This window comes from Theobroma cacao, chromosome 3 (assembly GCF_000208745.1).
Source record: "Theobroma cacao cultivar B97-61/B2 chromosome 3, Criollo_cocoa_genome_V2, whole genome shotgun sequence".
Classification (NCBI taxonomy): Eukaryota; Viridiplantae; Streptophyta; class Magnoliopsida; order Malvales; family Malvaceae; genus Theobroma; species Theobroma cacao.
The window spans coordinates 27,840,629-27,864,770 of NC_030852.1; the positions used below are offsets into that span (position 1 = coordinate 27,840,629).

The window sequence follows — 24,142 nt, forward strand, 5'->3', positions numbered from 1 at the left end:
CTTTGCTCTGAAATTTGTTTTTCTTTACTTTGAATATGAATGAAGAAAATTGTTCATAATAACTTGATATTTATAAGCGACATAGAATCAAGGTTTTTATGAAAAAGATATTAAATATTATTGCATAATCAATAAAATATTACAAATAGAGTCAAGATTTTTTATAAAAAAAGATATTAAATATTATTACATAATCAATAAAATATTACAAAAGATATTGACAATTAAAAAAAATGCAATCCAATATTACGAAAGATATTATATATTATTGCATAATCAATCAAATATTACGAAAGATATTGACATTAAAAAAAAAATTAGTATTACACCTTACACAAGATAGTAACATGTTACTACCTAAAGTATTACTGGCTAAGGTGTTACTGTCTAAAACAATACTGCCCAAAGCATTACTACTCAAAATGATACAGTACAATACGTTATGGTACAAAAAAAATTTACTTTAAATTAATACATAAGAATTATTTTTAACAATAAATTCTTATGCAAAGAGCAAAATGTAGATACTAGATTTTGGTTAATACTGTTACTCTAAAGAATTACATTACAATATAATGTTGTACAGAGAACAACCAGAACAAGTGAAGTGCTACTTCACGCAGAATAAGTAAAACAAGTGAAGTGCTACTTCACGTAGAATAAGTAGAACAAGTGAAGCGTTACTTCACGCAGAACAACTAGAACAAGCGAAATGCTACTTAACGCAGAATAACTAGAATAAATAAAACACTATTCTATATGGAACAATTAATGGAAGTAGAACAACTACTTCGAATAGAATGACCACTTCACTTGGATGACAGTGAAAGCAACTCGGAATAAGTGGCAGGGTTCATGGGTTACTTTCATCTTGCGATGTTCCAGAGAGTTTGGCTTGGTGGCTCAAATATGAAGGTAGTTAAGAGGTCTTCCTCTTAACCCTTTCCTGAAGTACAAGTGTTTCACCCTCTTACCTTATTCTCGTATACTTATTCATGTACAGCTTATTCTCTTGTACCTATTTTCGTACAGCTTCTTCTCTTGTACCTATTCTTGTACACCTCTTTTCTATTACCTTTATTTGAGAACAAATCTCACTACATGCAATTAGAGTAACGGTTACTTACATTAATATTTTTCATAATAATGTCATTCATTGGGCGCATTAAAGCCTATTCTTATGTAACCGTCACTTTTAGCACTATATATAGAGCCTCACAATTCATTTGGAATGACTCTTCTTTTCCCCTCCAAGCTAACACATTCTCAACTTGAGAGAGCTTCTCTTTCTAAATTCTCTCTCTTATTATCTTGTACTCTCTAAGTCTCTTTAAGTCTCTTATTATTGTTTTCCATCTGCCACAACACTTAGTATTTCAAGAACTGCTTCAATCTTCCTCTCTGCCACATCTGGCACATCCTTTTACTTGTTTGCAACGCTTCCTCTACCTATCACAAGAACTCCCTTTACAGTTACCAAACTTAGCTTTTTGGCCAAGGGTTTTGGCTCCCTTGATTGTTTCGCAACAGATGTTTTGATTGACAGAAGTACATTAAGTCTCATGGTTTCAGACGAACAAAAGAATACTCAGGTTAGTAAAGCTATCTTTTCTGGATTGAAGTGCTTATGGAAAACCGAAAATGCTATGCTTTCGTTCTTGGTAAGATTTCTGATTGGTTTAGAATGCCATTTTCTTCAGATTCTTTGATTGATTATAGAGTTACATCACTCGCAAATTCTGGAATCTCTTCTCATGGTGTTTTGATTTAATCTTATTAGGTGGACGGTGCTGCATTTGAAACAAATGCAGAGAGAGCTTCATGGAACACTTTTTAGTCTGTTAAAAACAATATTCACACAGGTATATTCTCAATTTATTATCAGTCTCTTGGTGCTGTTGAGAAAAATGGGACTCTGATTTAATTTGTTTGATTAACACTTTTCCTGAATAACTCTGAAATCTAACTTTTTTGATTATGCAGGTATTGAGGTTGATGATTTCGTTGAAATATTGTCAGAGCTAGTACAACCTCTTGAGGATTTTTTTAATGAAGTATTTGTGATGGTGGTATGTTGTCTTGTATCGTTAATAATTTATGCTTCATAAGTATGATTAATTAATTTTGATCAGCTTGTTTATCATAGTTCCATGAACTTGTTTGTTTATAAGCTTGTTTAATGACACTTCCATAAACCCTAAACCCTAAGCTTTTTTTTTTATGATAAGCTATTAATAATATTGTGTCATCAAACCATCGCTAACCACCAACAGGGAAGAACATATCGAAGCAATCGAAAATCAAACCACTCTGTACAATACCAAAAGCCAAAACTCACAAAAATTCAATACAACACCAAAATGGAAAGAACAAACGTTTCTCACACTGTTCCATTGATAATTCTATTTTATAAAATTATTTTACTCTAATTTGATTATTAAATATTAGCTAAGTCCTCAATTTTCAATTATAATTTACTTATTTTAGTTGTTTTTATAATTAGGTTACTCTTACGTTAGTTATTTTAATTTTATGTTATTTTTTTAATTTGTTTATTATTGATTAGTTTTTATATTTTTTGTAAGATTAAAAGTGATTGGGCTTAATTTTGAAAAGTAAGGTGTAGACAGACCTAAAATCTGCTTGCATATGCTTCAGTATTTTGGCTATATCTCGAGCTACAGAACTCCAAATGATACGATTCTTGGACCAGTGGAAAGCTAAAAGATAGAGCTACAACTTTTATGAAGATCACTTTGCCTAGTTCTACCTCGAAAATAGAGAAAATTACGTCGGAAAATGGCTGGACGTACTGTGCCGGGAATGAAAATTTGTAAAGACTGATAATTGATTTTTGAGCCTCTTATTATACTTTTAAGCCCAATTAAACCCTAGGTCAGCTTAAGGAACTTTAGGTTAAGTTTATTAGTATAATAGGATATGTTTAATAACATTAGAGAAAAAACATTTGGGAGATTCAAGAAACTAGAAGTTAAGACTGAACTTGGAGATCAAGATGGCAAATATTGTTTTGTTTTATTCCTTAGCTTTTATCGTTCTTGATACTTTCAATGGTTGAATTTTATACAATGTTATTTTATTTTGCAATTATGAGTAGCTAATTTTCTTTTTCTAGGATTGCAATTGAACTCACATGTAGTTTAAGTTTTTAATCTCTTTCTTACTTATTTTTAGTGGGATTTGAATTGTTTATTTCAATTTGTTCTTAATGTTTTTAATTGCTTAGTCACCAATTAAATTGATTTAGGAACCTAAACAAACTTGGGAAAGGGAGTTTAGAGTAGACTAAAATTAGGATAGCACATGATCAAATTAATTGATTTGCGTGTAGGATAGGGATATACCTATAGGTCATATGTAGCCAGATTAGAGCCTGAACTTAATGAGTCTGTTTTAATTTCAATTCACATAGGAATATAGTGTTTTTGTTAAAATATATATTTTTATAAGATGAGTTGGGAGACTCTTATAAATAATTTAGGACTCTAGGTTAGCAACTCAACCCATTGAAATAAGTTAAGAAAGAGAGGTAAGATTTAGATGAAGCGTGAGGGATATTGTAATCCTAGGTTTATTGATTGGATATTTTCTCAAGTTATTATTTTGATTTTTCTTGTTGGTTTTAATTTTAGTTTTAATTAATTATTTAATTTTGATTATTTGGATAAAATTAAATTGTTCTAATTNTTATTGTTTGGATAAAATTAAATTGTTCTAATTTTAGTAATTGGTAAAGTTTTAGATCAATTCCCTGTGAGATCGATACTCTGCTTGCTAATATACTATCTATTCGATACGTATACTTGCGTAGTAGGATTTTAACTGACAAGTTTTTAATTCAACCCACAAGTACCTTGACCTCTATAGCGCATACTACAACTGTCCAAAACACAAAAAACATCATTTTCATCTACAGAAAATGGATAAGCTAACACAACCAGGCAAAATATAAGTCCAACGTCACACACATCATCTTCAACTAAACCCAAAACTGCAAACTTGAAATCATAGTATATGGTGCGTTTCTATTATTTGATTGAAGGGATAATGACGCAAATTAGATATTTAAAGTTCTTAACAATGCTATTGTCTGAAAATGGCACAATGGTTCTTATAGAAGTAAAACACTTTAAGTTGTGTGAATTGTGGCATCCCGATTATACATTAACGTAAAATGGTGCCGATATGTGAATTTGAAATCTTAGTGTATGGTGCATTCTTATTTAAAGTACTTGACGTGGCATTCCTATTGTGTAATAATGACAATGGTGCTTATAGGCATGGGCATGTGGCATTCCTATTATACATTAAGGTATAATGATCACGATATGTGAATTTAAAATCTTAGTATATGGCACATTCTTTTGATTTAGTCGAAGGTGCAATGGTGCAAATTCGATATTTAAAGTACTTCACATGGCATTTCTATTGTGTAATAATAGCACAATGGTGCTTATAGAAATAAACAAACTTCAAAGTCTGGTTATGTGGCATTTCTATACATTTAGATATAATAGTGTCAATATGTGAATTTGAAATCCGAGTCTATCGTGCATTCCTTTTATTTGATCGAATGTACAATGGTGCGAATTAGTTATCTAAAATACTTGACACGACATTCTTATTGTGTAATAATGGCACATTGATGCTTATAGAAATAAAAGAACTTCAAGGAGTGGGAAATGGCGTTCCTATTATACATTAAGGTATAATGGTGCCGATATGTGAATTTGAGTTGTGGTCACTATAGAAATAAGAAAACTTTAAAATGCGGGCATGTGGCATTCCTATTATACATTACGGTATAATGATGTCAATATGTGAATTTTAAATCTTACTATATGGTGCGTTCCTGTTATTTGATCGAAGGTACAATGATGTAAATTAGATATTTAAAGTACTTAACAAGGCATTGCTATTGTGTAATAATGGCACAATGGTGCTTATAGAAATAAAATGAAAAATTTAAGGTGTGGGCATGTGATATTTCTATTATACATTACGGTATAAAGGTGCCAACGTGTGAATTTGAAATCTTTGTATATGGTGCATCCCTATTATTTGATCGAAGGTATAATGGTGTAAATCAGATTTTTAAAGTACTTGACATGACATTCATATTGTATAATAATGGCACAATTATGTTTATAGAAATTAAAAAATTTTAAGGTGTAGATATGTGCATTCCTATTATACATTAAGATATAATGGTACCAATACGAGAATTTGAAATCTTAATACATTAAGATATTTTTTTCCTCTTGCTTTGTTAATGTAGGTTATGTTCAGTAGACCTATTAGTTGGATTATGTCCCTCAATGGTGATGCAGTAGTTCCATTTATGTCTACTAGGATTATGAGGTAATTGTTATTATGTATTACCACCATATACTTTTTACTCACAACCAATTGTTACTATCTACTCACCATTTTCATTTTTTATATGTAGTGGAAACTTATCTTACGTTCTTCATAATACTTCGGTAGCTACTGTTATGGTATGTGTGGAAGCTTGTTTATTATTTCCTCTAGCTTCTTCTCGTTTTATATGAAGTATTGGAAGATTAATTTAGTCATTTTGGTATCTTTTAAGTATTATGACAAAATTATGAACTCAGTTAGTCTCCTTCCCCTATGATTATTTGATCTAACTGATTTTGTTTTATTGTGGTTTACAAATGCCATTAATTTGCCATAACTAAGCAATGATTTCTTTTGAAGTGCTTATGGAAAATTGAAAATGCTATGCTTTCATTCTTGGTAAGATTTCTGGTTGGTTTAAAATGTCATTTTCTTCAAATTCTGGAATCTCTTCTCATGGTGTTTTGATAAGATTATTAGATGGATTATGCTGCATTTGAAACAAATGAAGAGAGAGCTTTATGGAACATCTCTAGTTTGTTAAAAACAATATTCACCCTGGTATATTCTCAATTTCTGTTGGAAAAAATGGGACTCTGATAGAATTTGTTTGATTAACACTTTTCCGAAATAACTCTTAAATCTAACTTTTTTGATTATGCAAGTATTGAAGTTGATGATTTCATTAAAATATCGTTAAAGCTAGTACAATTTCTTGAGGATTTTTTTTAATGAAATATTTGTGATGATGGTATGTTGTCTTCACATCTTATTCATATCGTTAATAATTTATGGTTTGGAAGTATGATTAATAAATTTATTAATCAGCCTGTTTAACATAGTTCCACGAACTTGTTTATAAGCTTGTTTAATGGGACTACATGACGAAAGGACTTCTTTTTTATGGTAAGCCAATTTATTGTGTTAATAATATTGTGTTATCATACTGTTATGGTATGTGTGGGAGCTTGTTTATTGTTTCCTCCAGCTTCTTCTCGTTTTATATGAAGTATTGGAAGATTAATTGAATCATTTTGGTATCTTTTAAGTATTATGACAAAATTATGAACTTAGTTAGTCTCCTTCCCTTATGATTATTTGATCTAACTAATTTTTTTTATTGTGGTTTACAAATGCCATTAATTTGCCATAACTAAGCAATGATTTCTTTTTAAGTGCTTATGGAAAACTGAAAATGTTGTGCTTTCATTCTTGGTAAGATTTCTAGCTGGTTTAGAATGTCATTTTCTTCAAATTCTTTGATTGATTATAGAGTTACATCAGTTGCAAATTCTGGAATCTCTTCTCATGGTGTTTTGATAAGATTATTAGGTGGATTATGCTGCATTTGAAACAAATGAAGAGAGAGCTTTATGGAACACTCCCTAGTTTGTTAAAAACAATATTCACCCTGGTACATTCTCAATTTCTGTTGAGAAAAATAGGACTCTGATAGAATTTGTTTGATTAACAATTTTTCAGAATAACTCTTAAATCTAACTTTTCTGATTATGCAAGTATTGAAGTTGATGATTTGATTCAGAGTATAATGGTGCAAATTAGATATTTATAGTACTTGACATGAAATTCCTATTAGATAATAAGATAATAATAGTAAAATGGTGCTTATAGAAATAAAAAAACTTCAAAGTGTTTGTATGTTGCATTCCTATTGTACATTAAGGTATAATAAGGTCAATATAAAAATTTGAAATTTGCCTATATGTTACATTCCTATTTGAAGTTCTTGACATGGCATTTCTATTATGTAATATTGGCACAATGGTTCTTATAGAAACAACAAAACTTTAAGATGTGAGTATGTGACATTCTTATTATACATTAAGGTATAATGGTGCCTATATGTGTATATGAAATCTTTGTATAAGATGCATTTTCATTATTTGATCAAAAGTATAATGGTGCAAATTAAATATTCATAGTACTTGACATGGCATTTCTATTGTATAATAATGGCACAATGGTTCTTACAGAAATAATAAAACTTTAAGGTGTGGGCATGTGGCATTTTTATTATACATTAAGGTATAATGTTGTCAATATGTGAATTTGAAATCTTAGAATATGGTGTATTTCTATTATTTGATTGAAGGTATAATGATTTTTTTTTTTTTACTTCCATTTAAAAACAAAGATATAAAAGTATGCATCTCCCTTGTCTACAAAATATACAATTAAAATAAAAAAGAGAATAATCAAAGCTAAAGGGAGAGTACACACAGAGGAAGGCTGAGCATACAAAGCCCATCACTTTGGCCTAACAATCGAAGATATAATGGTATAAATTAGATATTTAAAGTACTTGACATGACATATCTACTGTCTAATAATGGCACAATGGTGCTTATAAAAATAAAACACTTTAATCTGTGTGGATGTGGCATTCTTATTATACATTAAGGTATAATGGTGTTTATATGTGAATTTGAAATCTTAGTATATGGTGAATTCTTATTTAAAGTACTTGACATGGCATTCTTATTGTGTAATAATGGCACAATGGTGCGTATAGAAATAATAAAATTTTAAGGTGTGGACATGTGGCATTTCTATTATATAATAAGATATAATGGTGCCTATATTTGAATTTGAAATCTTATTATATGGTGCGTTCCAATTATTTGATTGAAATTTTAATGGTGTAAATTGGATATTTAAAGTACTTGACATGGTATTCCTAATGTGTAAAAATGATACAATGGTGCTTATAGAAATAAAAAAACTGTAAGGTGTGAACATGTGGGATTCCTATTATACATTACGCTATAATGGTGCCAATATGTGAATTTAAAATTGTAGTATATGTTGCCTTCCTATTATGTGATCGAAGGTATAATAATGTAAATTAGATATCGAAGGTACTTGACATGGCATTCTTATTATGTAATAATGGCACAATGATGCTTATAGAAATAAAAAAATCTTGAAGGTGTGGATATGTGGCATTCCTACTATACATTATAGTATAATGGTGCTAATATGTGAATTTGAAATCTTAGGATATGGTGCATTCTTATTATTTGATCGAAGGTATAATGATTTAAATTAAATTTTTAAAGTACTTAACATGGTATTCCTATTGTGTAATAATGGCCTAATGGTCCTTATAGAAATAAAAATACTTTAAGGTATGGGCATATGGCATTCCTATTATACATTAAGGTATAGTGGTGCTAATATGTAAATTTGAAATCTTAGTATATGGTGTATTCCTCTTGCTTTTTATTGTGAATTTGAACCATATGTAAAAGAATAGGTAATGTTTTCTATATTTTCTTATTTAGAAAAATATATTCTTTCCTCCTTGTTTTATTAACGCAGGTCATGTTCAGCAGACCTATTCGTTGGATTATAACCCTCCATGGGGATGCAATAGTTCCATTTATGTTTGTTGGAATTATGAGGTAATTGTTATTATGGGGATGCAATTGTCTCATGGTTTCACATGAACAAAAGAATATTCAGGTTAGTACGACCGTCTTTTCTGCAATTTTATTGATGAAAATTTATGTGTATATTGTAGTAATTATTTTTCGGTAATAAATTATATTTGATATAATGAGCTTTTTACCTTGTTCAAACACCCCCTCCCTTCCCCTTTATCTAATGCTATTTGGCTTAGTTGTAGCTAGTGATCTGGTACAATAATTACAAAGAGATCATGGATGATACAACATGAGAATATGTGGTTATTCAATTACTTTACTGTTAAAATTTCAGGCATCTTCTAGACACTGCTTGTTGACTCCATTTCTTTAGTTGAAAGGTCTTAACTTCATCTAGCTGAGGTTTACTTATAATTTGTCATTAGGCTGCACAGTGTTTGAGCTATTTATTGAACCATTAATATGTTCATTCCTTTTTTATTTTTCTACTTGATTATCATTGTTGAAAACTTTGATTTTACTGTATGCCACACAGATATTTCGTTGTGCACCGAAGATGTCTGAAAGTTGGAAGAGACAGAAGCTTCTTTCAAGGGCTGAATTCCATGTTGGTGCTTGTGTGACTAAGTTCTTGCGGCTCCAGATGCTTTCTACTTCATCTGATTGAACCAGTGCCACTGCAGGCTCTGATAAAACCAATCGATTTTCTTTGTTATTTGGTACTCTGGATGGCAGCATTGGCAGCATAGCTCCTCTGGATGAACTCACATTTCGTAGATTGCAATCACTACAGAAAAAGCTTGTTGATGCAGTTCCACATTTCGCTGGCTTAAACCCAAGGTCTTTTCACCAGTTCCGTTCAAGTCGAAAGGCTTATAGGCCTGGTCCTGACAGCATAGTTGACTGTGAGCTGCTTTGCCAGTAAGTAACATCTTTTTGTTTCTGAAAAATACTACAGAAAGTACCATTTTCTGATAATTATTAACTTGAGCTCCAGTTTGAGAAAAGTTTGTTGCATTTTCGTTTCTTTCCCCTGCCCTTTGCGCTGCTTTCTGCCTCTGGCTACCGAAGAATAATAGGATTATGACTTTTCTTCATTCCCAAGCATTAACATTTGCATTTATTTTCAAGTTTTTGGTTGGTTTGCCTGACTATGTTATCAGAATGCATTACTCCACTAAAATTCAAGACAAAATTTTCCTCATGAAAACTGGTAACAGATATTATTAACTTTGTTTCTTTAAATTAATCTTCCATTCAAAATTCTTGAGATGTTCTTTGGAAGAGTCTCAGTTGCATTTGTTAGATACTTAACCTATATCTTTAGCATGAGAATTCGTCATTAATACAATTTGCTTAAATTCTTTACATCAATAGTTCATTTTGATTACTTAATTTCAACATGTATAAAGTACCTCATTCCCCACATCTCTGATCTGAGCCTTGCTATGAGAGTAAAGTGTCTAGCCTTGCTGCGAGCTGCTGTCTTACACTGTTTTGTAGTTAGAAAATGTTTCCATGGGAGGAACAGCTTTATATTGCTCACCAGATTGGAACGACCCGTTCCCAAATTCTCTCTAATTTAAATGATCTTACTTTGGGTACAAGTTCCTTGTGAATGCAGCAGATACCAAGGCAAATATTAAAACAACATTGACTGAGCCCAAATCATGATGGGCTATACCCGTTGCAGAATGACACCATTCAAAAGCTTCTGTAGATCAGGGTTGATAGTTTTATTTTATGAAACATGAAGTGTCTGATCCCGAGAAAGAGAAAAAATGTTGTTTAGTCACTGTACCCATCAAATTTGATGGAGTAGAATCTTGTATCTTAGAGCTAGAGTTCACTCTAATGTAACACAGGATTGATGACTGACATTGTGAAGAGTTAAGTAGAGTCTCCAATTCTGTACTACTATTTTATTCATTAACTTGCACTTTGGTGGCTGGCAGCCTGGAGTCTTTTGCTAGAAGCGGCTCCGGCCGTAAACTGGAGTTGCAGTTGTAACTGATTCACCGTCAGCAGGTGTAATTTTTTTTATATTCCAGGTGAATCGTGCAGTGTTAAAATGTTGCAGTATTTGCTTCTTGGGTCCAACAATTTGACCAAGTAATTGACGGAATCACGTTTGGTGCAGGCTACAGCTGCAGCAGAGAAAACAGGGTGTATTTTGTGTTCCGATGTAATTAATGGGCCATCCCTACTTGAACAAATAGTATTTAACTTGGCTGACATAATGAGATTTCCTCTTCTTTTTGGTGGTGGGGAGATTTGTATCGTTTGTAGCTTAACTAGGTGTTCCTTTTCCCCCCTCTTTCTCACCGAGCAAATCATATTTGCTAGAACGTCATGATGCAGAAAATGTTACAGTGCCTTCAGCTATCTGTGATTTACATGCGAACTGCCGGTCCAACCCATGGGTTATTTTTCTTTGACATCATAGGGAAGGCTCTTGATTCACCCAGTGTCAATAGACAATATTGAGTATTCCTACCCAAAACCCATTTCATAACAGAAGGTAATAAATAAATGGACAGCCTACCAAATCCACAGAATTGAACTTCAAAAGGTAACACATCATTTTTACGTTAAAGGCCAATAATAATCCAACAACTCCCCGAATTTATAATGACCATAGAGCCAACTCGATCTTCGGTTGTTCAATAGAATCACATCAGTTGGGCTAGTCAAAACAATAGGGTGAACAAATGATACCTAAAAATGCCTTTAAAAAAAGTGGTACCTAAAAACTTAAAACTTTGTTGCTTATAAGTCTTTGCCCATTTCAAACATCACGTATCTCTTAGTCAAAATGTTGAGTTCTAATCTTCCTTTCTCTCAATATGTACAAGGAAGACGTACAATGTTAGCATGGATTTTAGTTGCACATTCAATTGCAGCTGAAAAGCAAGGAATGAGGTTGAAACTGTTTGTACGGAGATGGCATAACAAAAAGAAGAAAATTAGAAGACCCAAGAGTTCGACATGATGGGAGACATTTTTTAGATAATGTAATTATTAAACGGGGTCTTGCTTAGAGAATCTGAAATAATTGTGGAACACATGTATGACTTCAATCATCACATGATTACTATATATGATACCTTAATTAAGTTTAGCCACTGATGACTCAACCCATTACATTACACCTACAATAATTAATTGCTTTGATTTAGTAACAGGATGGAATTGAAGACTTTTCTGCCCGAAAAGACTCGAAAGCTCAACCTCCATTAGGGCAGATCAATCAATCCCACCCCACAGCTTAGCTTGACTTTAATCTGCCCCAGAGCCAGCCACAGAATAGATTTTACTATTTTACTGCCATGTACGAAGATGGGCCTGGGCCTCATGCACGTGCGTGTGGGTAAATAATTCGGTCTACCACGTACGTACAATGATGATGACACACGTGCACATAGTTCATCAATTGAGGTGCAAGGGCGCAAGGCAAAGGGGAGTGAAAGAGAGCATCATCTCTTAACAGATGTTTCCAAAGTGTTTGGTTATGGGACCATTTTCTTTACGGAATGTCCTGCAAAAGTGGAACCATGCTCCTTCATTTCTGATCAATGAGACCCCTTCTTCTGTCTACTCTCATTACCAATATTATTCTAAACGTTTTCTATTTTGTTTTTATCATATGCGTTTTCTCTTTTTCCTTTTCTTTTTTTTATTTTCTTCTTTTTGGAGGGTGATGGGATTCTCTTGTATTAGAACTTAAAGGCTAATTTTCCAAAAGCACTCTTAGTGGGATCTTGCTAATGCACACTTACAATTAGGTCCCCCATCAACAAGAGGCCAAAGAGAGCCTTTCATTTCCTCGTTTATGCGTTAAAAGAAAGTCTTCAAATGGGTCCTAGCCATGGTCTGACCCGGGTGGACTCGACCGGTTGGGTGAGCCAAATTAATATCTAGTCCATTGATTTCGATGATCATGAGATGGGATTCCATTTTGGCAATAAGTGGTATAGGTTTAGACCCACCAACAAGTCCAACAGTCCTTGTTGATTTTATCTTTAAGCTCTCGGAATTTTGCTCCTTTTCAAGTGGGAGGAAGGGCATGGTCAATGTCTGTCGAAAATGCGGGCAGGATCACATGTAAGATGAGTTTTTATTTTCCTTGAAAGCTAATTTCTTTACAAGCAACAAGTCGTAAGAAAAACAGTTCCTGTATATTTGTGATCACGCACTATAACAAGGTGCGATTATGTTCACAACTCGTTGTCGGTGAAAGGGAACGAACTTACCATATGTCATCGAGCTAGTTGACTATGCATACCAATGCATGACAATGTAATGCCGTGGAGGAGTTTGGACTTTTTCCTTTCAATCTCTTTCTATCTTTAAAATAATTCCAGAAGGCACTATGAAGAGTTCCAGATCATTCTTTTCTTGCCTAAATATTGCACATCTACTAGGTTTTTTCCCTTTCAGGATACATATACTTATGTAATCAATAAAACGAATTGGTTGGTGCTTGGTAGTGTCTAAACTCTAAAACAACAAAAATGTTGATGTAGTCCCTTGATGTTTCCTTAGGAAGGTGGTTGACCATTTCCCATATTAGAAGTTTGTATAGAAAACAAGTATATTCATGCATCATTAAATTCTTCACAGATTCAGTGTTCAAAAGGAGGCCACCGAGAACCAAAGTCCATGCAGATTCCCAAGCACTAATTAATTTATATATTTACAACCGAAAAACCCAAAAAATTTTGATCATTTCCTTCAAAGAGAAGACAAAATTTCTCAGCACACCATAACCCAAAAATGATTTTGAAATGATTGGATTTTTCGATAGCTATATATTTACAATTACTTTTACTCTATGCATATATTTAAACTCGATGGTAATTATCAATTAGAAGAATTTAAAATTTTTAAATTTCAAATTCATGTTTTATTATATGTGAATTTGATCAAATTTTACGTAAGTTTATCATTTGTTTAGTTCATTGATTGATTTTTTATCTTGCTTGTAATGATTATGTCGTATATGTTGAGAATTCTTAAATTGTGATTGAAATTTTTAATTACTTAATTATAATTATTATTTTGATAAAAAAATATTGACATTTCCATGCTAATTTAAGAAGTAATTGGACAAACAATAATGCCTGCATGATGGTATACCTTCAAAATATGTTTACATTTGCACCCATGCATTTTCTCAGAATGTAGTCATTATATGTTATTTATTAACCGCAACTTGCAGTAAGTCAACAAGCACTGTAAACGATTTACATGAAAATTTTTTATGGGTAATTATAGCACCACAGATTCGCATTAGAGCATATAATTAATTTCTCTAACCTTAATAATTGTACTTGAAAGATTTATGACTTCTTAGTTTGTATATATATCATGGAATGCTCTCCATCAGGTGCACTATCTTTGACCCAAAAACGTATAATTGTGCTTCAAAATGCTTGTGTAATAACAACTAGCCACTCTTCTTTAGACATTAACCATAATTAACCTTACCTCAATGACCCAACTAATTTAGGTTAATTAACCTCTTGCATTGGCTTAAGCATACCCCTTTTCAGGGGTGTCTCCATCGCATTGATGTTGCTCCTCTCCCTTTTTTGGGTGTTTTTTTTTTCACTTTGGAAGAAAGTGGAAGACTATATGTTAAGTGGAATCATCACCCACGCTTGTAATATGGATGATGGCATCACACCATGATTTGTGGATTTTGGCAACACACTTAGCAACTTCAGAGCATCTTTAGCCTTATAACTCATGATTTCGTGTTGAGTGACAGCCGGACCGCGTGGCCGCACCGGAGCTAGCCAGCGTGCTGGCATGCTAGCCACCCATGTACTCCCATTACCACGCATGGTTCAAAAAGCTTTTCAATTAGTGTTTTTTATTTAAAACAACCTTTTTAGCCCACAATTCCAGTCCAAAGCATTTTCACAAACTTTCCAAAACCCTACAGCTTCGTCATGTAATTTTACCAAACAATTAAGAGAGAAAAGAAAAAGAGAGAGAGAGAGAGCTTCAAGCTGGATTCAACTCCTTATAATATATAGATTTTGGGGTTTGAAGTTAATGTATTAATTTAAATATTCACTTGAGAACAAGAAACCAAATAATTTATTGGCATGATATCTAAAAAAACTCTTAAACTATTTAGAAAAATTTAAATAAATTTTTATATTTTTATTACGTTCAATCAAGTTATTAAATTTTTATTTTGAGTCAAATAAGTCCTTGTAATTTTATTTTTAATCAAATAAGTTTTTGTACTTTTATTTTGAATCAAATAAATCTTTATGATTAATGATTGTTCTTTAATCAAAATGTTATTTATCATTTTATATCACGTGATGTTAAGTTAATATGTTAAGATATTATAATTGATGATAATATAGCATGTTAATGTAACATAATTGATGATGACATGATATATTGATTTAGCATGATGACAATAACATATGATAGTTTTCACTTTCTACATCAATCTCATGTCAGTGCTATGTGAATATAAATAAGTGATATTTTGATTAATATAATTAATCAATCATTAATTATAAAAATTTATTTAACTCAAAATAAAAATAAAAGAGCTTGACTGAATATAATAAAAAAATAAAAACTTATTTAAATATTTTTTAAATAGTTTAAGAATTTATTTGAGCATCAATCTTAATTTATTTAATAAAAAGTCAATGATCTGAAATGAATTCACGGATTGTACTGCTAGATCGTGGTCTATTAATATATATTAAGTAAATGTTGCATTGGTCTCATGGTCAAACGTAATCGACAGTGAATGAATCTACGATCCTCCTGGAACTTGGAGACTTAAGCATTTGGTTCATTGCATTTCATCCAAAAAGACAAAGACAATGTCGCTTCCATCTACTTTGTAAACTTTCTTTCTTTTTTAATCTATAAATCTCAATCCAAGCATATTTTTGCCTTTCTTTACAAGCAAAACACTTATAATTAACAGAAAACTATGGTTATACTTGTAACGAGGACAAAATCCCGGGTTAGAATAACGAAATAGCTGTTTGGATAACATTCTTTATAAAATCTAAGCTTTGATTAATTTCTATTGGATCTATATGTTGGAACCCAGCCATTAATGGTGTGACAAATGTCTGCAATTCAGCATGTTAACAAAATGGGGGGAGGCTTCCCTCCCCAACAATCCCTGAAGAGCTGTCTACTGAAACATGCATAGATCGTTTTCTTTTAATCAATGCAAATCCCGTTGCCTCCGGACAACACCAATATCTTTCCCAACCCAAAAAATTAAAGTCAAAAAGACTAACAAAAAGGCAATCATATAAGTACTACATGTATATATTATATAGTTTATCTTTTCCTTTTTTTTTTCTTTTCTATTCTTTTACATGGTTGTAGCTGAAAAATCAAAGAACATGATTGAATTTTAACAAAAAATATGGACGAATATTATTGAATTTCTTTATGATGATAATTCATAAAAGAATTTTTAAAGGTTTTGAGCATTTCAAATTAAATGCAATGGGATGCAAAGTAGTTGTGTTCTTGTAGCAGTGCCCACCCATCGCTCTATTACTTTTGAATATGAGCATTGTTATATGTGTGAGAAGGAAAAGAAAATAGAAATATAACACAACTTGGGAGTGTGAATGTTAATTGTGACAGAAGGGACAAAAGGGTGTAAAGAAAACAACTGGGAGTGTGGGGGGTGATGGTTTGGGGAGGCACTTTTATCAAGGCCTGGAAATGTAGGGTGGTAGCCTATTCATTTTCCGACAAGTAAACAAAGGATAGCCTTCACTGCCCTTCCGTTGGTAGGCAAAAGAAAGGCAAAGGTTAAATAAAGAAAGAAAGAAAGAAAGAAAGATCAAAGTAAAAACCTTCTCACACGAATTCTATGGAAAGGTCAATTGTCAAATCTCACATTCTCCCCCCTCAGCCCTCTGAGTATTTGATGACTGATGACCCCCACACACACAAATTCACCAACCCAAAAACTATTCCCACTAGCCATGTGACGTGAATGAGTAAGTGGGGTTTTGTTTTTTTTTATTTAATTTATTTTCTCTTTATACTCGCACCACCCAAAAATATATAAATGTTACTAATTTTTTTTAATCATTTTTCTTCACAAATCTTATGCTTATGATTTCATAGAGGTATGGAACCAACCAATATGTAGTACTATATATACCATCATCATCATCATCAGCTCTGCTTCCAATTAGTCAACTCTTATTCGGTCCTGGTCAACGTCAAGTGTGCACTGCTCTCCCAATTGCCTGCCCTTTCCTTAATCTCCAAGCATGGCCTCTCCTCGATACAGTCGAGTCAGATTTTCTGCGCTATACCACTAGCTTTGCCTCTTTCTCCTATGTGCCTATATCTTTAGTCAGGTGATTTGTCATTGCTTGATACTACTATAAACACATGAGTAATTAATTAATTGGTGTTAAAGCTAGTTCCAGCCTCAAGCAATAAACTTAACGTTTTGAGATCTCAATATTATTTGTTTGAATTTTCTCTCAATGAATATGTACACCAGTTTCTTCATTAATTAATATAAGATAATTTTTGAACACAAAATACATATATTTATTATTAAATTAAAATATTTATTATTAATAAATTAATAAATTTGAAAAAAAAAAAGAAAAGAAATATGACAGAAAACAAGCTATTATGCACTATTGCAATGTTTCGGCTATACATACTTTGTCTATAAGTGGAGAAGAATTTGGGACTTGTAAATTCGAGGTCAGATGTGGTTTGTTTGGTTAAGGCTCTTAATTTTAATCCATTAATTGCATGTGCTAATCTAAACAATATCAATGCTAAGGTTTCCATCACACCGCCCTTAAACTTTTAAGATTATTACTACTAACTTCTCTTGTCTTGTATTCATGTGCAAAAGCCAAAAAGCATATATTCTCGTAGCTTTTAATTAAAATCTAAAAAATAAAGTATACAAATATGAAAACCCTATGGTCTGAATGAAGTAATAAATCTTAGAGTTTCATTAATTAGGAGGAAAAATGGTTTAATAAAGTAAATTTGTGAGATAGGGTAGGCAACTGTCAAATGACATTGATATATATCTAACCTAATTGGAAAGTTGCAAAATAATATAGATAGATTTGATTGGCTATTGACCTACTTCAAGTAATAGTCTTTCCAACATTTACCATAGCCATTGCAATTGCCTGCTGTTACAAGAGAGGAGATAACTCTCTCTTCTTTTTACTAATTATTTTATATGCATAAGTGCTCACTTGGGATGCTCAGGATGAGTCATGGCATGTTCTTTGTAAATGATCAAGGAATTAACAAATAAATTGGAGGCAATTAAGATTACAAAAAAAAAAAAATTCTGAAAAGAAGCATCTTTAAAAATGTAGCCCATCACTTTTAAGGGAGAAGGGGACATGAAATCAATGGGAAGCAGTCAAAATAAGTTATATACAACTCATGAGCCAAAATAGTTTCTGAATGAGAATTTCCAAATCAGAGGGGGATGGCTGCCTGCTGTGTGTTACTCTTGTGATAAAGGTGTTGGGCCAACAATTAGTAATAGGCACAAAAACAAACCAACTAATAAGAAAAAGATGACGCTTATAAAATGCAAAAAGGAAAAGGCCAATAATGATATGGCCTTGCTTCACTGTAGAAAAAAACAGCATCTAAGAAAAAGTGTTTCTTGGCTTCCAAACAGACCAGAAAAAGTTTCTTTTGCGAAACTGAGATATTATATCATTTGATTTGATTAAATCGAATTAAACCCACAAAATTCAGTTTATTTTACAATAAATCTGACAACACGAATCCTTGTCCACGCGCTCTTAAAGCCACTGCAGTTTAAACAAGAAGAAGACAAACAAAAAACTCCAACTAACCCATTGTTCACGCTCTGTCAGTGCATCTTACTGTAATGGAACTCCTCTTCAACTCTTCCCCCTTTTTTTTAATGAAAAAAAAAATTAAAACTGTTTGTAATGCTATTGCTATTTGTATAATGGCCTCAACATCCCACGAGCCTCACATCTGCAAAATTTCCAAGCTTTCTCTCTTTCCATTAGGCATTATCCTTATCTCTGTGAACTCCACTCTTCAATTATTTCTCTCTCAATCCAATTTCTCCTTTAAAATTTTCCTCCAAGGCTTTGCTTTTCATTCGTTTCAGTTTGATCTTTGATTGTTTCTTTCTTTGCCAAAAAACAAATTCATGGCTCTCGAAACTTGGCTGATAAAAGTGAAAAAAACGATATCCAACAGCCTGGATACTGCAAGATCTTCAATACCCAACTCAAAAGCTTCAAAGCATAAAGCCAACGTTGGAGTTTTATCCTTTGAAATCGCTGGACTTATGTCAAAGCTTCTCCATCTTTGGAATTCTCTTTCAGACAAGAGCATAATTCGTCTTCGTGATGAATCGATATCTCTTGAAGGAGTCCGCAAAATTGTTTCGAACGATGAGTCTTTCCTGTTGGGGCTGGCCTGTGCAGAAATGGCTGAAAACGTCAGGCTGGTAGCGAAATCTATTTCCAGGATAAGCAAGCGATGCCAGGATTCGAATCTTCAATGTTTTGATCGGTGGTTTGATGAGTTTGCCAACTCGGGCCACGATAGTCATGGCTGGGTTTTGAGTTCCAAAGATATGGAAGCTAAAAACAAGAAGATGGACAGGTACGTGACCATTACGGCTACTTTGTATAAAGAAATTGAGGAGTTATCGACAATTGAGAACAGTTTGAGAAAGTCCTTTCAGTGTAAAGAGTACGAGTCTTCAATCAAAGAGCAAAAGATTATTGATCTACAGCAAAAGCTTTTCTGGCAAAGACAAGAGGTTAAGTGTTTAAAAGAGAGATCTTTATGGAACAGAAGCTTTGACATGGTTGTTTCCATGCTTGTGAGATCGATTTTCACTATTTTGGGAAGGATCAATCTTGTTTTCGGGATTGGCCATGGCTATCCACCTTCTTTACCTCGATGCCTGTCAGCTTCTGCAACAGTCCATCCAACTGAAAACCCTAACGCTTATAATTTTGTATCGGGGCCATTGAAGAGTTCTAAACCTGAAGAAAAGAAAGACTTGGCTGTCAGGTTTTTCGAGTCGAACTCAAAGCTACTGAAGCCTCCACCAAGTACGTTAGGTGCTGCAGCTTTAGCTTTACACTATGCGAATTTAATTATCATTATGGAGAAAATGATCAAGTCACCACAATTGGTTGGCGTTGATGCAAGAGATGATCTTTATTCCATGCTTCCAAGCAGTATAAGATCGTCTCTAAGGGCTAGACTAAAAGGAGTAGGATTCTCAGCGAGTGATCCAGTGCTCGCCGGCGAATGGAGAACAGCTTTGGGAAGGATCTTGGCTTGGTTATCACCGTTGGCACACAACATGATCAAATGGCAAAGTGAAAGGAGCTTTGAGCAGCAGAATTTGCTGCCTAAAACAAATGTTCTTCTCCTGCAAACTCTATTCTTTGCAAATAAAGAGAAGACAGAAGCAGCCATCACCGAGCTGCTGGTAGGTTTGAATTACATTTGGAGATTCGAAAGGGAAATGACTGCAAAGGCCTTGTTTGAGTGCAGCAACTTTAATGGGTTGTTGAATTTGCAAAGTTCCAGCTGAGGAGAGAGATGGGCTTAATTTCTTGTTTCTTCCTTTTTGGGCTTTTAATTTTGTTTTTCTGCAATTTTTATCATGGTTTCTTTTAGATTGAACTGGAGTTTCAGATCTTTCAAGGGTTTGTTTTGCAGTTCTAACCCCTGATCTGTATATGGTATAATATAGATGTATGTAAATGACATGAACTGATGAGTAAAATTTCAGAATATTATTGCATGGCCTTTCATTCATGGCTTATAGTCATGTGAAAATATTCCTCTTATTTTAAGTCCTACTACATATATTGTTTTGCTTTCTTCTTGTTATTACAAGCACCGGATCCAGATTCGTTATAGCTAATAGACTAGTTCATTTCGTCAATTATTTAATGAACTTGCTGTTGATCAGATTTTCTCTAAAGGCCATATTTCAGATATAAACAAATAGGAGCAGCCTAGCAGGCGAGCAGCTAGCTGTTAGACCGAGATTGGGAATGGCCCTACTCATTTGCGATGTTACATGTTTATATATATATATTGTGCTTCAATGGCCACATGGAATCTCTGTAATACTATTTCGTCATCATATCACTTGACTCGTTTTATATATATATAGTACATAGATATCGTAGAGCTAGGCCACCGGAGTCAATATTCTTGCTATATATGTGTGATGGACACATTACAACTAAGATTTTCGGTTTTTTTTTTAAATATAACAATTACTCAAAAGGCAGAAATTTTGGGTATTTAGTTCGGCAGAGTTTAGCAAAGCATTTGGTGTGTCATTCGTCATCTAATTAGAGTATTCAAGCTCAAGTACTTTGAAGCCTAGTTGGAATATTATGTAGCTATAAAAGGAAAAACGCCAATTAGGTTTTTTAATTTTATCGTGAAGGATAATCTTAGCACAAAGACAAACTCCTCCACTCTTGCTATCCATTTTGTTCATGTCTTTTTTAGTTTGTTAAGCATACTTTATATTTTCGTTTGTTGGTTATACAGCTCATAGCTTCACAAATGCCTAATTAAGATTCAGTTTTTCTCGTAAATGTTCCCACCTTTTCTCTCCCTTTTGTCTCCTCTAGGGGCCCCTGTACACCTTTCTTCTACAAAACATTGGTTTCTAATAATAATATCCCAAAGATTGTACTGAAGAGAGATGAGGATGTGATGCGCATCTTATGAATACATTTGCCCCACCCCTCATGAATTCTTTTTCTTACTTTAATAAAATTTTTCCAAGCCGGCCGGCGTATCCTGTTGGAATATAAGGGATTTAAATAAGAGGCTTGATCCTTACCCTTTGGAAGAGTAGGAATCAAATTTATCTGCTCTTCATGAATTAGGATTTTATGTGAAATACAATGGGAGTGCGTGAAAAATGAGAAGCATATGCAGAACAGGCATGCAGAATAATGTAAGGGGTTCAGACCCTGATGCATATGGATCTGTGATATATATTTTAGCCGATGAACACCAATCAGGGGGAACACAGAAGCAAAGGTGGTAGGGAAAGAAATAGAAGCCATTGATAATAATGAAGATTTTTTTTTTCCCTTCAAGAAGTATTGTTCACAATGTGATTCCCCCTCAACCTCTAATTGTGGGAAAAGCGACTTTCAAGGAATTGCAACTTGCAGCTAGGCTCTAGTAGCATCGTGACAACGACGCCATGCTAACGAGGAATGTTGGTGCATAGTTTCACACAACCATCTCTAGTTGTGGTTTTTATAACCAAGAAAAGAAAAAGAGTTTTTCATGAAAGGTTGGAAACTCACAAATCAGTGCCAAGTGGCTGAGGATGCTCATATATAATAAACATATAATTTTAGACCAGATCCGAACAGAATGCCATTGCCATATGCTCTAAGGCTGAGAATTGGACCAAATTTCTCTTAGCTCTTGTTTTTAATGGACCTAATTCCAGGGAAAGCCAGATGGATGCATGTCATGGTAGTCGCTAAGGAAGAAATAAGTGATGACCTTTTGCCCAAAACACGCTTTAAAATGAAAATGGATTAAGTAGATTTTGAGCAACATGTTGGTGGGATTAACAGGCTAAGCAGGCTCTGTACCACCAGATATGCACCCAACAGGCCTTGTGGGTTCATAAAAAGCCCATAAAACCCATCACATTGACAAAAGAATAGAGTCCAGGACCCAGTTACTAGCTAAATCGGTAACTGTATGGTCCTGAACTAAAGCCAGCCCTCAGAAACACCCAACGAAGCAACCCAAAAAAAAAAAAAGGTACGGATAAAATTGTAATAATTCAATTCTTCAACTTCTTACCACATGATGAATGTAAGTACTGAAGTTGATTGCTAATGTCAACTGTCAAGGCAAGGCAGACATGAGGGAAACATCTGTTAAGGTGGCTAGGTGAAGCCTGTGGAAGGCCACCCAAGAAATCCACCTGCCTCACCTCAACCTGTTGCTTGATCTTGGTTAAATAATTCCAACTTATCAATTATATCTATTTTCTTTCCTTTTTTTTTCTTTTTTTTGGTGGGGGGAGGGGGCATGGTGCATGAATATACGCAAATTACTAAAGCAGACGAATATATATTTTAAAATATAAAATGTTAAAATAATATTACAAGTTTATTAATCAGAAACCAAGTTACACAATGAGTATTTGCCCTCTCTCCCATAAATAGAAAGATAAAGACAATATTTATTTCTAAGGTAAAATATTTAGATACCCTTAAGTTTTGACAAAAATACACAAAAATCTATTAATTTGAAAAATGAACACTCAAATCCAAATGCCTTAAAACCGTTAGTAGAAAAAATAAAAAAAAAACTAAAATACTCTTTTTTTTCTTTCTCTCAATTTTTTTTAAACAATTTGACTGGCCAACCGTACTTCCTTAAGCCAACCAGCCACCTTGTGGTCAAATCTGACACTCCTCGACGTCGAGGAGCACCAGATCGCCACCAAAGGAGATCACAACAGCCCTCTTTGAAGGGAGCGGGACAACTCCCTTAGAGGGGAGCTCCGGAGCTCCCTTGAGGGAGTGTGATTCTCCAGCCATATCCGATCGAATCTGGCTGGAGAAAGTAGGTAGTTTTTTTTAAAGAAAAAAAATTAAAAATAAAAATTTATATAATGTTGTAATTTTTGACATATTCGAAAGTAAAATTGTAAAAAAAATATTACCACGTTGACAAATTAACAGAAATTTTAACGTTTGATTAATAATTGAATTTTAATAATAAATTTTTTTTTACGTAAAGTGTCTATTTTTCAAATTAATAAATTTTTGTATAATTTTAATCAAAATTTAAAAGTATTAAGATATTTTACCCTAATTTTTGAGACTCAATAGTCAGGTTACACAATGAAAGCAATCCTCCCGTCTCCTAACCCCATCCATGGAGAAGGCCATATGAGGCCACTAAAATCTAAGTTAGACATATGTATGTAAACTATGGTAAAGAAGTCATTTCTATCTCCTCCATAAATCAAAAAGATAACAATATTCTAAACTTCTAACAAAGGGCTGGAAATTAAACATTCATGAGACTCGAGCTCAGAGACAGCTATAACTTATAAATCTAATATCCATTTTAAAGACAAAGGGAGAATGACCAACCAAAACAATAACCTTAAACTCTAAACTTTCCATAATAGCAGTGACTGGCAGACATGCAATTTCCACATCCATCAGAATTACTTGAGAACGACTAACTACTTGATGTGCGTGTCTGTGCATGTTTTGATAGTTAATGTGTACTTTGAATGTGCGAAC

General features: G+C 33.3%; 1 protein-coding gene and 1 long non-coding RNA gene across 4 annotated transcripts; both read left to right on the forward strand.

Annotated features, from left to right (window-relative positions):
- On the forward strand, window positions 269-10,868 carry LOC18605420. 3 transcript variants are annotated; one of them, XR_001927136.1, is made up of 9 exons: window positions 269-915; window positions 1,460-1,661; window positions 1,781-1,862; window positions 1,984-2,069; window positions 5,300-5,382; window positions 5,471-5,519; window positions 6,707-6,796; window positions 8,725-8,868; window positions 9,325-10,868. It is a non-coding gene; the product is annotated as an uncharacterized LOC18605420 (long non-coding RNA). The 3 variants fall into 3 exon arrangements; XR_001927134.1 differs by having other exon boundaries at window positions 269-1,661; XR_001927135.1 differs by having other exon boundaries at window positions 269-1,592.
- On the forward strand, window positions 18,657-20,649 carry LOC18605422. The gene has a single exon (XM_007038418.2). The coding sequence runs from the start codon at window positions 19,000-19,002 to the stop codon at window positions 20,407-20,409; it is 1,410 nt and encodes a 469-aa protein (XP_007038480.1). The 5' UTR covers window positions 18,657-18,999; the 3' UTR covers window positions 20,410-20,649.